The sequence below is a fragment of the Myodes glareolus genome, chromosome 2 (assembly GCF_982192425.1).
Source record: "Myodes glareolus chromosome 2, mMyoGla1.1, whole genome shotgun sequence".
Lineage (NCBI taxonomy): Eukaryota > Metazoa > Chordata > Mammalia > Rodentia > Cricetidae > Myodes > Myodes glareolus.
This window is the reverse complement of record NC_142027.1, coordinates 83,703,089-83,717,860: the sequence shown is the minus strand read 5'-3', so window position 1 is coordinate 83,717,860 and position 14,772 is coordinate 83,703,089. Positions and strand designations below refer to the sequence as shown.

At 39.1% G+C, this 14,772-nt stretch overlaps 1 protein-coding gene across 1 annotated transcript in view; it reads right to left on the bottom strand.

The window, feature by feature from the left end:
• Positions 1–741: 741 nt before the first annotated feature.
• LOC125399854 (cytochrome P450 3A11-like) overlaps positions 742–14,772 on the bottom strand; it is a 39,247-nt gene continuing 25,216 nt past the window's right edge. The window contains exons 10-15 of the mRNA XM_087902497.1: positions 12,630–12,757; positions 11,680–11,749; positions 9,608–9,768; positions 8,550–8,776; positions 6,977–7,139; positions 742–1,315 (exon numbers count right to left, since the gene is read on the bottom strand). Coding sequence (XP_087758623.1) covers positions 1,220–1,315; positions 6,977–7,139; positions 8,550–8,776; positions 9,608–9,768; positions 11,680–11,749; positions 12,630–12,757 — 845 coding nt within the window. The 3' untranslated portion in view covers positions 742–1,219. The remainder of the gene's footprint in view (positions 1,316–6,976; positions 7,140–8,549; positions 8,777–9,607; positions 9,769–11,679; positions 11,750–12,629; positions 12,758–14,772) is intronic.

Sequence of the window (14,772 nt, the reverse complement as noted above, 5' to 3'; positions counted from 1 at the left end):
CATTCTATTAATCATTATTCTAAACTGGTGTGGGATTGTTTGTGACTTACGCTTTCAAGTAGGGGCATTTCAGAGTCTGGCAAAAGTCTGATGCAAGGCAATCTCCCAGAAATCTACAAAAATGGTTATAGTAAAGGCTCCAAGCAATAGCAGATGCATAGCCTGAACTGGTCATCGCTTATGACCAGCCTGGTTCCTAGCCCAAGTGTCATCAGAGCGATTTCATCATATACAACTGATTTAAACATTGCACTCACAAACAAACATTAGGTGGCATTCAGAGAATCCTACAGAAGAGGGAGGAAAAGGATTGTAGGAGCCAGAGGAGTCAAGGACACCACAATAAAACTCACAATATCAGCCAACTTGACCTCACAGGAGCACACAGAGACTGAACTGACAACCAGGTAGCCTTCATGGGATTGACCTCGGCACTCAGTCTGTATGTTAGAGCTGTGTAGTTTGAGCCTCTTGTGGAACTCTTAACATCAGGAGCAGGGGATGTCTCTGATTCTTCTACTGACTTTTGGAACTCTATTCCTCATTCAGCCCAGTCCTAATACATGGGAGGTGTTTAGTCTTACTGCAACTTGATATCTTTCATTTTATTCACACTTCTCATGGGAGACCTGACTTTTCCAAAACAGAAATGGAGGAGGGGTAAATGGGGGAATGGGAACAAAGCAGGGTGGTAGGGGAAAGAAATGAGAGGAAAGGATGGAGAAGAAACTGGCCAGGATGCAAATAAACAAGCAAATAATTTTATTTATTAAAAGAGATGTTTATATTTTAAGTGTAACATTTATTGTAGAATATTGCAATTAAAACATATGGTATCAATTTTATAATAAGAGAAGTCACAGTGCTTCACATTTTCACAAAAAAAATGTATTATTGATCAAATTGCAGAAGCAAGGTAAAGGGCTAAAAGAATAGATGGAGCCAACCAGATGTGGATTGATGTGGTACCATGATGACCAGAGGAAATAAATTTCTCATTTGTCATTATACTCATTTGTCATTACTTAGTCATTTTTCATTACACTGAGTATTGACACTGAGAAAGCTCAATGGATGTATGAAACCTCATAATGCTCGCTCAAGGCCACTCAGTTAAACATTATCTTCTCTTGGGTTTTATTCATGAAGTAAACTAAATTTTCTAATGCTCTTAAGTTTCAGCTTCTTGAATAACACAGCAGAGCCACTTGATGGAAAATCACACTCCCGTTATGATTGCATCCCTTGGTACAACCTTTAGAACAATGGGTTCTTCTGGTTGAAGCAGTATTGATCCGCTTAATTTCATAGGGATCTGCAATAATGTAAGAAAAGAAGAATTCAATGAATATACTAATAGCAACCCCAGAAGAAAAGCTTAAAAAATCAGGATGGAAATTCTTTGAAGAAACAAAAAAGTTGCATTTAGCATCAAATATTTTGACTTTCTTTTTCCAAGATATCTCAACTAGATGGTGAAATTATACATCCAAACCATGCATTGGGTAAAATGTTGATTGAGAATCTACTATATATGGGACCTGAGATGAAGTCATGTTGGTTCATGTTATTTCTGTCCTGTGTTGATTTAGAGTAAAAAATACAAGTTTAATATTTTGAAACTAATTCCTAGTTATTGTGTCATATTATTTAAGACCAGAAATGCTATTTTTGATTTGTTTATACTTGCAAACTAACTCTGAGAAGATACACTTCAAGTCTGTGGACAGTTCTCAGTTCCTAGATCATATGTCACCACTGCAGTTGAACCCATCTAGACAAGGCATTAGAAGGACAGATATTTGCTTGCTTTTATAGAGTTTACTTTTGTCCTGCAAGGATGAGTTTAATGAAGAATTCTGAGTTCCCAAGTGTCTTCCATACTGTTTTAGTTTCATGCTATTCAGAGATGGTGGGGGAATACCACCAACAGAGTTATCTTCTGATCACAGAAGAAAGGGGAGCAAAGTTGTCCTGGATATAGAGAAGTGTCAAATTTAAGATGACTGGAACTTCCCACTGCATCTTCCTGTGTCAGGTTTGTCATGGACTCTCAAATCTAGTACCATGCTTTGTCTGTCTAAATCCCTGTACATGCTTATGATTTAAATGCTTTAGAGAAAATGTCGTAAAAGATGTGAAGTTGTATGGAAGTAAAATGACACAACTGCCATAAGCCACAAATCACAAAACAAACATTCTCATCCCTCCAATTATCAATGAATAAAATTAATTGACAAAAGAAGATAAATCCTGATACACAAGTCCTATAAATTTTAGCTATCCCATTGAATGAAGAGAAACAATGTTTTTTCAGAAAAATACACCCTCTTTTTCCAAATGCTCTATCATATTCGATTAAAATTTTTTGTAATATATATGTTCTTTGCATAGAAGCATTCAAAAGAGATGTTTATAAAAAATATACATACTAAGCAGGGTGGTGGTGGCACTCACATTTAATCCCAGCAATCGTGAGGCAGAGTTAGGCGGATCTCTGTGAGTTCCAAGCCAGTCTGGTCTACAAGAGTTAGTTCCAGGAAAGGCTCCAAAGTTGCAGTGCAACCCTGTCTTGAAAACCCAATATATATATATATATATATATATATATATATATGTGTGTGTGTGTGTGTGTGTGTGTGTATGTATTTAAAATTTAAATGTCTTAATGTTTTCTTGAAAGAATATTATAATTATTAATCATACTTTAAACCATTTACTGGAGATTTTCAAGGCACAAAGTCTCCTCAAAGGACCAGTTACAGTTTGTGGAAAATATAAGATAAGATGATGAAAAAAGAAAAATGATATTCTTCAATAAGAGAGAACAAACAGAACCAAACTGGTGGCTTTATTGATAAAGCATTAGCATAAGTTGTGAAAAATGCCTGAAGGATCCAAAAGTAGAGCATAAAATAAAGGAGAAAAGAAACTCAAGAAGAAGAACATTGATTTGAGGATTGAATAAGAACTTAAGGAAGGAAAGCAGAATAAAAAGTGGGAAAGATAAATGATCTCTGTAAACATAGCAACTACCTGTTTTCTGGAGTCAAAACTCTAGAGAAGTGAGGCAGAACTGTTAAGATGCCCATTAAAGTTGGAGTTCATCATAACCAGCAACTTTTGAAAGATTCATTTATTTTCATTTTATATATAGGAATGTTTTGTCTGCACATATGCATGTATAGCACATGCGAGCAATCTCAACAGAAGTGAAAGAAGCACATCCTAGCCTTTGTAACTGTAGTTGAAAATGGTTGTGAGGTACCATGTAGGGGCTGGAAACTGAACCCAGGTCCTATTCAAGAGGACCAAGTGTTCAAAACTGCTGAGCTATCCCTTGAGCCCTAGCAATTGTGTTTTAAAACAATGATTCTTAACTTGGTCTCACATGGTGAGTCAGCAATGAGCTCTTAAAGCCAAACTGTGGGTGAATTATTTTAAGATTTCAGAAATAGCTAGGCATCATGAGTTTCTGTTTTTGTTTTGAGACCAGGTATCATGTACCCCACACTTGCTTCAAAGTCACTATGTGGCCAAGAAACACTTGGACTTCTGATCTTGATTCCACCTCCTGAGTGCAAGGATTACAGAATTGCACCACCACAGCACTGTGCATGGGAACCAGGTCTTTATGAATGCTAGAGAAGAAGTTTACCAACTTGATGTTGGAGAGTCTTCTATCTATTTGTTGCTTTCATTGGTTAATAAAGAAACTGCCTAGTTCTTTGATAGGACAGCAGCTTAGATAGGCGGACTAGACAGAACAGAATGCTGGGAGAAAGAAGGCAAAGGCAGAGAGCCGTCTGCCATGAAGCTGCCAGGTCAGACATGCTGAAGCTTTCCCGGTAAGCCACGACCTCATGGTGCTATGCAGATTATCAGAAATGGGTTGAATCAGTATGTGAGAGTTAGCCAGTAAGAGGCTGGAGGTAATGGGTCAGGCAGTGTTTAAAAGAATACAGCTTCCCTCTAATTATTTTGGGTAAAGCTAGCTGGGTGGGAGGCGGGAAGTGGCCAGCTGTTCCTTTAAGAGATTGGTGCCCAGTGTGGTAGTGAACTCCATGTAAAATTTGAGAGGGCTTTAAAAAGAGGGAAAGTGAGTTTAACACAGCTTTTTGCTGTTTGATAGGACGTGCTGTAGAGAGATTTTCTGATTCAGCAATAGCAACAGAAAAAAAAAGCTGTGCCAGCCATTTTAAAACGTGGTTTCCTGGGCCCTGCTGCCCTTGCAAAGTCGGGCTATGGAGCATTTCTGAGCCCACTCAGGGTTGGGAGCAAAGTAACTGAGACCATGCCTGCGGCTCAGCTCTTCCTGCCTGAGTAGGCAGTGGGATAAGGACTACTAGAAAGTGGCATTTTTGAAATACTAGTTTCTGGGCTGTGCTGCCTTTGAGAGTTCTATCTGACTCCTGTAGGGGGAAGGGGAACAGAGCTTTTGAATGAAGCATTTGGAGTAAAGTGCTATGATTTGTTTGATGGCAACTACAATCTCTGTGTGCCTAAAAGGGAGTTATTGTGTGCTGCAGCTCAGAGGCACAAGCAACTCTGTCATGCTAGCGGTGCAGTGTGCAAAGCTCAGAGGCATGAGTGGCTCTGCCACATTGGACTGGGCGGGGCAAACCGGCAGTACCTGTTTTTGACCTAGGAATGTCACAGCTTAGATTCTTAAGTGCTTAGTGATTTAAAACTGCAAAACAAAATGTTCCTAGATAGTAAAAAATTACAGATTCACAATAGGATATATTCAGACCTAAAAGACCTCTAAATGGGTCACAATGGTGGTTGAATGTATGTAGGCTTGGGAGAGAGAAGAAAAGAATATAGAGAATAAAGTTAATGTCTTTTTAAGAAGGGCAACGTCTTTAAAGAGACAGAATAAAGTAAAGTGATAGAGTAAAAAGAAGCCGCGTAAATATGGAAAATTCACAGAGAGTCTGGATTATGTACATTGTGTTTTCTTTAAAATTTTTGACTGTGAAAGGCTAAATACACAGAGACATTTCATTGTGTGGGCTGCTAAGCTGATCCAACATATATGTTCTAAAGGTATCTTGACTTCAGGATTTGGGTCTAAGAATATGATGTTTTGGAAAGGAGGTTCTTCTTTTGTTTTCACAGAGGATGATACCTTGTAGATTGCTTCTATCCCAATATGGTATGATAGACCATGCCCTCCTGAAAGGTTGCTGTGAACACACTTGAAAAATTACTTCACTTAACTGCCGACTGAGATGAACCTGGCACACAGTTTACACCAAAAAAGACCTGATTAACAGCACCCCCATACAGCACGAGGCAGTTTGGAGAGAAAAAACTGCACCCATATTCCCAAATATTGTTTATAAATGTTCTTTTACATTTAAAGGGGAATATGATATAGATGTGAATAATTTGCATTGGTATGGATTTTAGGGTCAATTTTGTTATATGTATATGTATTTCTGATCTTGATTAAGGTATTGTGATTGTGTAGTTCATTTTAAAAATGTAATGTATAATTAGGAAATATAGGTTGTTAATAGATAATCTCAATAATATTCAAGCTTGTAGTCATGTTTGTAAGATTTTCTAGATGTGCGTAGATATATTTCAGATAGGCATTCTTCATATCTTGCAAAGACTACAAAATATGGCATTTAATGTTTTAATAATTTAGGGCTTTTCATAACAATGAGACACATCTGCTCCTGGCAGCACCAGCTACTTCAAGAGGAAGATGGGCATTGAAGAGGCTCTTGATGGAGTTTGATAGCCATTTGGGCAAGAAACTTCTCTTGCCTGGACTTTTGCATAAACTGGACACAAAGAACCTGCAGAGAGAGGACTGCTGAACTGGCCTAAAGGTGAGATGGTCTTTTGGGGTTCCTGATTTATGACTATGGGCCTGAAGGCTGAAGATTGATGCCCCAACAGTACAGAGGAACTTTGTGTGACTGTCCAGGCAGTGAGATGTCTCTGTCATTTCTAGAGTTTTGGAAGTTGCTTACTTCTTGTTTATTAGGTAATATTATATCCTTCTGGAGTCTTTGTTAGAGGTAAAGAATGGATAGATAGTTATAGTTTTCCTTAGTTATGATAAAAGATAAAGTGATATAAATATTGTAACTGTAATTCTTGTTTAATATCTGTTTTGCTATATGTAATTTTACTATGTTAAAGTGAAAGCCTTTCTTTGCTGTTTAAACATAAAAAGGGGAAATGATATAGGAGAGTCTTCTATCTATCTGTTGCTTTCATTGGTTAATAAAGAAACTGCCTAGTTCTTTGATAGGACAGCAGCTTAGATAGGCAGAGTAGACAGAACAGAATGCTGGGAGAAAGAAGGCAAAGGCAGAGAGCTGTCTGCCATGAAGCCACGACCTCGTGGTGCTATGCAGATTATTAGAAATGGGTTGAATCAATATGTGAGAGATAGCCAGTAAGAGCCTGGAGGTAATGGGCCAGGCAGTGTTTAAAAGAATACAGTTTCCATGTAATTATTTCAGGGGTAAGCTAGCTGGTATCCAGGCAGGAACGTAGCCTGCTCCTTTCTTTTACACCAATTGAAAAACATCTCAAACCCCATAAGTGATTTGTAAAGCTCCTTGGTGATTCTAATGAAGCCAGGCAATGACAAGACTGTCAGAAGAGGGCTTCTTTGAGCTCTTGAAGAAGAGAGCACCAACTAACAGACATGAAGTCATGATCACTGCACATCTGGCTACCACATGATATACCCTACTTTAAATTAACATTACTGGAACTTTAAACAGAAACATATAATTTTTTCATACCGACCTGCTAACTCATCAGAATGCTACAGTTGTACTCTATATTGACATAGAACCAAAGGTCCTTGTGTACAAATAACACATTTGGCCATAAAACAAATAAGTAAAACTCAAAACACCATATTCATTTTTCTACACAAAACCTTCAGTTGAAAAGATGCCTCCTGTACAACATTATTTTTGAGATAATTTTTATTCCTCACCTGTGTTTCCTTACAAGGCTGGAAGGAGAAGTTCTGCAGGACTTTAGTGAGAGCAAGTTTCATGTTCGTGAGAGCAAACCTCATGCCAATGCAGTTCCTGGGTCCATTACCAAAGGGCATATATACATAAGGATTGATGTTGCCCTTGTTTTCCTTGCTGAACCTGGAGACACACAGTAATGACACATTAGCAAATGACAGAAGTGTAAGAGCTACATACAAGAATTTGCCTTTAGGCATCTAACCAGTAACATACTGATGAGAATTGTACACTAAATGTCCTTTCCAACCCCCTTGTCCCATAGACTTTCCATATGGTAGATCAAACAAATGCTGTCAGAGAGAAAAGGCATCCTATGTGCCCACTAGTGTAATAATATTTTTATGGGTTATAGGTAATCAACCACTGCCTCGTTGGATTGGAGTGACAATTTATAAGGGGGGAGGGAATTAATGCCTGATACTATATAAATCTGTTCAAAATCTGCTGGGTAGAGTGGTAATAGGTTCTATGGGAGAATGTACTATTGTTTTGCTAAGTGGACATGATATCAAACAGTCTTGTAAACATTTATGTTTATACACAAGAATTTGTGCTGCTATTAGTTTTGGTCTGTGGAGCTTCTGATTGCAGTGGGAGACAATTAACACAGAGACTCATAACTGGCCAAAGTGCTGAGAATGCGTGATGGTGGAGTGCTCAGCACTTAATGTGACATCTGTATCATTCCCTCAAAGGCTCAGAGAACTTCTCATTAAGAGGGATCAAAATAAGGTAAGAGCCAGGGAATGAGAGGGGTGCTGTGAAACACTATCTTCTGCACCTGACACAGCCATTGTACTCATGAACTCACAGCAACTGTGGTTGCCTACACAAGGTTAGATCATGTTGATACAGTTCAACATAAATGGAGGAGGGAATTCAAGAAATTTCACCTCAGTAAGCAATTTTGGACAATGAATAATTGCCAGGGGAAGGGAATTTTCCCTTCAATGGTTTAGCCTTGGTGATTTTTCCATGCTCCAGTAAATAACTTCTAGACCTACACTTATGCAAGCAACCCTAATTAAACTCATGAGTCACAAGAAAAAAAGAACTCATGAAAACAGGAGGAAACCTTGATGGGGACAAGAAGGGATTCAGCAAGTTTGGGAGGGAGAAAAGACAGAGTAATATCAGACAGCAATATCCAAAATACACAATATTTGCATGTAATTGCCCATGACGAAAAAAGGAGAGAAAACATAATACATCTTTAAATCTGAAAGTTCATTCAGCATAAAGCTGGGTTCATGCCTGAAAAGCACATGTCAGTCAGACTGATTGAAAATGGGTTCCTGTCTCACAAATGTGTCGGTTATTTTCTACTTGAGGAAAGAGGAAACAAACCACGCTGTATTTAAATTGTCACATTTTCCCTGTCTCTCTTTATCTCTCCTCTTTTTTTTCCTTTTCTCTGCAAAAATGCAAATGGGTGCAAAATCACATTTAAGTCATCTTCCCATAACAGACACCGTAGCATATACAGGCCATCATAGCTCAGATGGGTTCCCATTCCTGAGATTCTGGTACCTTTCAGGGCGGAATTCTGCCGGCTCTGGCCAGTACTGTGGGTCGTGGTGAAGAGCATAAACTGGTATAACCGCTACAGACCCTTTGCGAAAAAGTACACCATCAATTTCCACATCTTGTTTACAGACTCTGTCCAGTCTAATACCAATTGGGTATACTCTGAGGGTTTCATTCAGCACGATGTCGAGGTACTCCATCTCCATCACTTTATCATAGTTTGGAGGTTCCTGGGAAGAAAGAAAAGGGTTTGTTCTGGGATTTTACATTAACATTCCATAGGTCTGCATTGTACCTTTGCACTCTTCAGTAGTTACAAAGCTGAGCGCAGCATTTAAAAACGCCTAGGCACTCACAATCCATTTTAAAGTGATTTTTAATTGTTCTATTTTTTGTGTGGAGGTGTTTTGTATACATATGTGTACATAAACCGTATGAGTGTACTGCACACAGAAGTCAAAAGTGGGTGTCAGATGCCTATGACTGGCATTACAGACTGTTGAGAGCTGCCATCTGGGTGCTGGGAGTCAAACCTGAATGAGTCCTCCAGAAGAGCTGTCATAGAGACATCAGTCCAGTCTCTTACACAGTGATTAGAATAACTAACAATTTGGGCTGGGAAGATGTCTCAATTATTGAAGTGTCTACTGTACAAGCCTGAGAACCTTAGGTTAGATGCATACCATTCATAAAGCCAGACACAGTGACACACAGCTATAATCCCAGTGCAGTGGGGCAGGGCAGAGAAAGTGTTTTGACAAGATAGCGTAGCCAAATTGAAAATCTCCATGTTCACTGAGAAAGACTGATTAAAACATAGTGGAGAGTGATTAAGAATAATACAAATTGTATATATACTTACAAACATGTGAACACGCACACACACACACACACACATGCATGCACAAACATACACACATGCAAAGACACCACATGCACTCTCTCTAGCTCTCTCTTTTACACACACACACACACACACACACACACACACACACACACACACACCATTGTACATGAGAAGTTGTCTCTTTTTCCTTCTACTCCAAGTATCATCCATTCACCTTATTGGGAAGAGCCATATCGATCTCTTCTTGCAGTTTCTTCTGGATATCAGGGTGAGTGGCCAGTGAATGCATGGCGAAGGCAAGTGTGCTGCTGGTGGTGTCATAGCCCCCCAAAATGAAGACAATTGAATGGGCTACAATCTCCATGTCAGACAGAGCTGAAAGTAAGAAAATATTTCAGGAAAGTCAGGTCAGGGTGGATTAACACAGAAGAGATGAGAAGAAAATCTGTTCAGGCTCCTGTTTCCCTATAGATAAATATAGAGAAGCCATTCAGTCACCCTGGGACTGTTATCTATCTGACATCCATGTGACACAGTCAGAGAAGGGGAAGATTGCTACAGCCAGGATGTCCCATGGGTTATAATCTGTTCCTCATCCTCATTAGGTAAGATAAAGAGATGTAATTTATTCAACTTTTAAGATTTATTTTTATTTTTTTATTTATGTGTATTTGTGTTTGTAGGAGTGCTATGTGTGGAGACGTGCTCATGGAGGCCAGAAGAGGACATCTGATCCCCTGGAGACGGATTTTACAAGGTTATGAACTTTCAGGCATATGTAATGGGAGCTGAATTCCAGTGCTCCCTTAGAGCTTAAGCTTTTTATGTGTATGTACACATAGATGTGTACAAGTGCCCATGGAGTGCAGAAGATGAATTGGAGCCCACAGATCTTGAGATACAGGAGTTGCAATCCTTTTGCTGTGAGTGCTATGATTCGTTTCTTGGTAAATTCTTTCTACCAATTAGTTTAAGTACTTGATACTAAATTAAAACTGGACTAGAAGCCACAATAAGTGGGTATGTTGTAAATTAACATCTTTTTTACCTATCAAAAATGAAACATGACAGTTGATGAGTAGGTGGAGAGCTAGCCCGGCATGGATGAAGCCATGTGCTCCATCTCTAGCACTGGATAAACTAGGCATGGTAGCCTAGAAGTGAAAAGGTCATTCTCAGGTACACCATGACTGTGATATAAGTCTAGGCTACACAAAACTTGGTCTCAAAAGGGAAGGAGATATAGAAGAATTTGTAGTTAGCTGAACACTTGAAAGGACTCAAGCAGACAGACTGGAGAAAATTTAAACACAAAACACATGCTGACTTTAAAAAACAAATATGTGTTCTTTGAAGATCATATTGCTATATGTAAGTGATTGTCTGCACTAGAAATAAGAAGGTATGTAAGAAGAGAAGATTCCCTTTGTATTAGCTACTGATGCACACATGTAGAATTAAACCTGGCATTGGGATGCTATTATTTTACAACCGTGATAGTAATAAGCATGAGAACCTGAGTTTGCATCCTCAGTTTCCATGTAAAAAGTCAACTGTGGTAACCCATGCAACCTGTAACCTCAAATCCATGGATCACTGGGACCTACTGACTGCCAGACTAGCTCCAGGTTTAATAAGAAACCCTGTCTGGAGTAAATAAGGCAGAGAGTGATTGAGCACAATACTTGTTGCCTTCGTCTTACACCCATTGACACACCTAGTGGTGTGCAAATGGGCAGATACACTTTCACACACATACATATGACATCTGAAAAGATAAAATTTATTAATTTGGATTAAAGTGCATAAAATAATGAAGAGAAACAGTATGTATGTACAAAGAAGGTTTCCCCAGATGTTACTTATTTAACACACACAAAAAGTAAATTTTCACTATAGATTAGGATAGAGTACTTGTACACCAGGTACTCCCAGACATCATCGGCACTATTTGGGTACATCGTGACTTGATGTAGACTCAGGTATCTAGGCAGAGTTCCTAGTGAGTTTATACTTTGTCTCTCTGGGGAAGACAAAAACAGTACCTGTGCAGACCTAAGTAACACAGAGAGACCAATGAAGACTTCCAACATGACTACCCTTCATGTTTGGAATGAACTTGTGCCAATGTTCTTCTAGACAATTCCACTTTGATAATCGCCATGTCCTTCTTTCAGTAACCTGGTCAGTGGTATTCTGATAAAAAAACCTTTCCACACACTTTATGAGTGATGTGACCACTCTGTGAGAGCTTTCTTGTCCATAGAATGGGATGTCCTTGGTTACCTTTATGAGACACTTTGTCTTTGGAATTATTTTGTGTGTTAATCATCAGCTGAAGAAAATCCACTCGGTGCTGGAAGTAGAAAGAGAAGTTGCAAAAATAGAAAGTCAATGGTGAAATCAGAAGTCAGAGTTGGATCAGAAGTGCAGAAGCTTAACTTCCTTTCCGGAAATTTACCTCCCTTAAATTCACAAACGTGACTATGGTTGCTTGAGTCATCAAAGAAGAAAAACACTGATGGCTAAACAAGTAAGCAATCCAACTGACATATCAGCCACTCTTACAATAAATTACTAAGGATACAATTTTAAACAATAACTTTGATTCTTTGAAATCAAAGTTTTGGAAGGAGATGAAAATAGTATTTCCCCCTTTAATCATTTTTATCGATTCTTAGTGGATTTCATAGATGTATACAATAAAATATGGCCATATCTACCCCACCATTTCCTCCATTCAATTCCTATTATATCCTTATAAGGTTTCTTCATCCAAACATCACGACCTTGACTTTTTATTACCAAATGAGTCCAACTGGTGCTGTCAATATATGATATGTATGGGAAACGTACAGCAGGACACACTCACCCCCTGTTGTCATCAAAAGGCAATAGTTTCTCGATTAGAGGTGGGGTTTGAAAAGTTACTCTCTAATCTAAGGTGCAAATGCTGTGATGTTGATCTCATATATGCCTTTTTTTAAATGTTAATCCTTATGCAGGGTACTCTTGTTTTCAATCCTAATGCTAAGGGTTAATTTCTTGATTATTCTCAATCAAGTTTTCAAAACTCCATCTATTCTTCCTCCAAAAATATAAATACATTTTCTATATCTATAAAACAGTCTTCTCTATTTAGCTTTAGTGAGAGGTGAAGGGAAACACTTATCTCACATGATCACAGCCCAACCGATTATCAAATGTGTACCTCTTATGAGACAACCACTTTTTACCTTCTGTTTAGAATCCAGGCGATTTTCTTTCATTCTGCCCAGAAATTTTTGGAAAAATGCTATTGTGTCCTTTGGAAACATGGAGAAATTTAACATCTCATATATTGGGATGAGGAATGGAAAGAGTACTGGAAAGGAAAGATAAAGAACAAGTTTTAGTGAAAATGCAAGTTTCAATTAGAGAAATCATGAAGCAATCCAAAGAATAAGTCACTAGTGTCTCAAGCAACCATTCTCTCTGAGACCTTTCTCACACTGGGTCACTATCATAATGTTCTTTTTGCACTCTGGAGTAGTCATAGCAATAAATCTGACTCTTGGTTTAAACTCTGCTCCTAAAGTTTGTGTGGATCCAAAATACAGACAGGGGCCAGTGACATGGTTCAATAGTTAAAGGCTCCTGCAGAAAAGTCAAACAACCTGAATTTGATCCCTGAATCCCACATTGTGGAAGGAGAGAAACAATGAAACAACTACTGTAAATTGTCCCCTGATCTCTACATGCCACACAAACACCAAGGCAGTCACATACACTCACACACACACACACACACACACACACACACACACACACAGAGAGAGACAGAGACAGAGACAGAGAGAGACAGAGAGAGACATTGTGGAATATTTATTTACAGTGTGTGAAGATATGTCATTATGCTTGGTTTAATAAAGAACTGAATGTCCAGTAGTTAGGCAGAAGTGAATAGGCAAGGCTTCTTGGGAAAGATAGCAATTCTAAGAAGATGTAAGGCAGAGAGATGCCAGGGAAACACTGAAGAAGTCAGATATGGAATACTGCATAGAGGTAACGAGGCCACAAGACAAAACTTAGATTAAGGGTTAGAGAGAAGGGAGTAGGGGAAGATTGGGGAAAGCTTGGGTGTTTGGGATGGGGGGAGGAAGTATGAATATGGGAGCAGGGAAGTATATATCTCAGCTAAGGGAGCCATTTTAGGGTTTACAAGAGACTTGATTCTAGAGGGGTTCCCAGGTCCAAGGAGAGATCCCCAGATTGTTCTCTGGACAGAAGAGGAGAGGGTGCCTGAACTGGCCTTGGCCCATAACCATACTGATGAATATTTTGCATATCACCATAGAAACTTCATCTGGCGATGGATGGAAATAGAGACGGAGACCCACATTGGAGCACTGGACTTAAATCCCTAGGTCCAAATGAGAAGCAGAAGGAGGGAGAACGTGAGCAAGGAAGGCAGGATCAGAGGGAACCTTCATTCGACGATGGATGGAGATTGAGACAGAGACCCACATTGGAGTACTGGATTGAGCCCCCAAGGTCCAAATGAGGAGCAGAAGGAAGGAGAACATGAACAAGGAAGGCAGGACCGTGAGGAGTGCTTTCACCCACTGATACAAGGGGACTGATAGAATGAGAGCTCACCAAGGCCAGCTGGACTGGGACTGGACAAGCACGTGATCAAACAGGATTCTCTGAATGTGGCTGGCACAGGGACTGTCTGAGACGACATTGATAATGGCACTGGGACTTGTTTCCTCTGCATATACTGGCTTTTTGGGATCCTAGTCTGTTTGGATGCTCACCTTCCTAGACCTGGAGGGAGGGGAAGGAACTTGAACTTCCCACAGGTCAGGAAACCCTGACTGTTCTTAGGGCTGGAGAGGGAGGAGGAGAGGGAGTGGGGGGAGTGGGAGGGTATTGGGAGGAGGGGCGGAAGTGGAAACATTTATAAATTAATAAAAATATAAAAGAATAAACAAAAAAGGAGAAAATTACTGGAAAAAAGAAGCAGGTTAATTTAAGTTATAAAAGATAGTTGGAAAAATTCTAAGCTACAGCCAAGTTTTCACAATTAATACTACGTCTCCATGTTATTATTTTTGAAGTGACAGGTCAAAGAAAAGTTTAACCACACACACACAAACCACACACACACACACACACACACACACACTAATAAGTAAATCAATTTATTGTTATCTAATAAATAATTAATAAAGAAAGAACAGCACAGATAGCATTTGTTTATCAACTGACATGATATAGTTTTGTTTAAGCTAGAACCAGAAAGGATCTGAGGAATGTCAGAGGTATGTCCAAATTAATCAATACACTCTTATTAAACAAAAATATGTCAAAGAACTACAGGAGGTGATTGGAAAA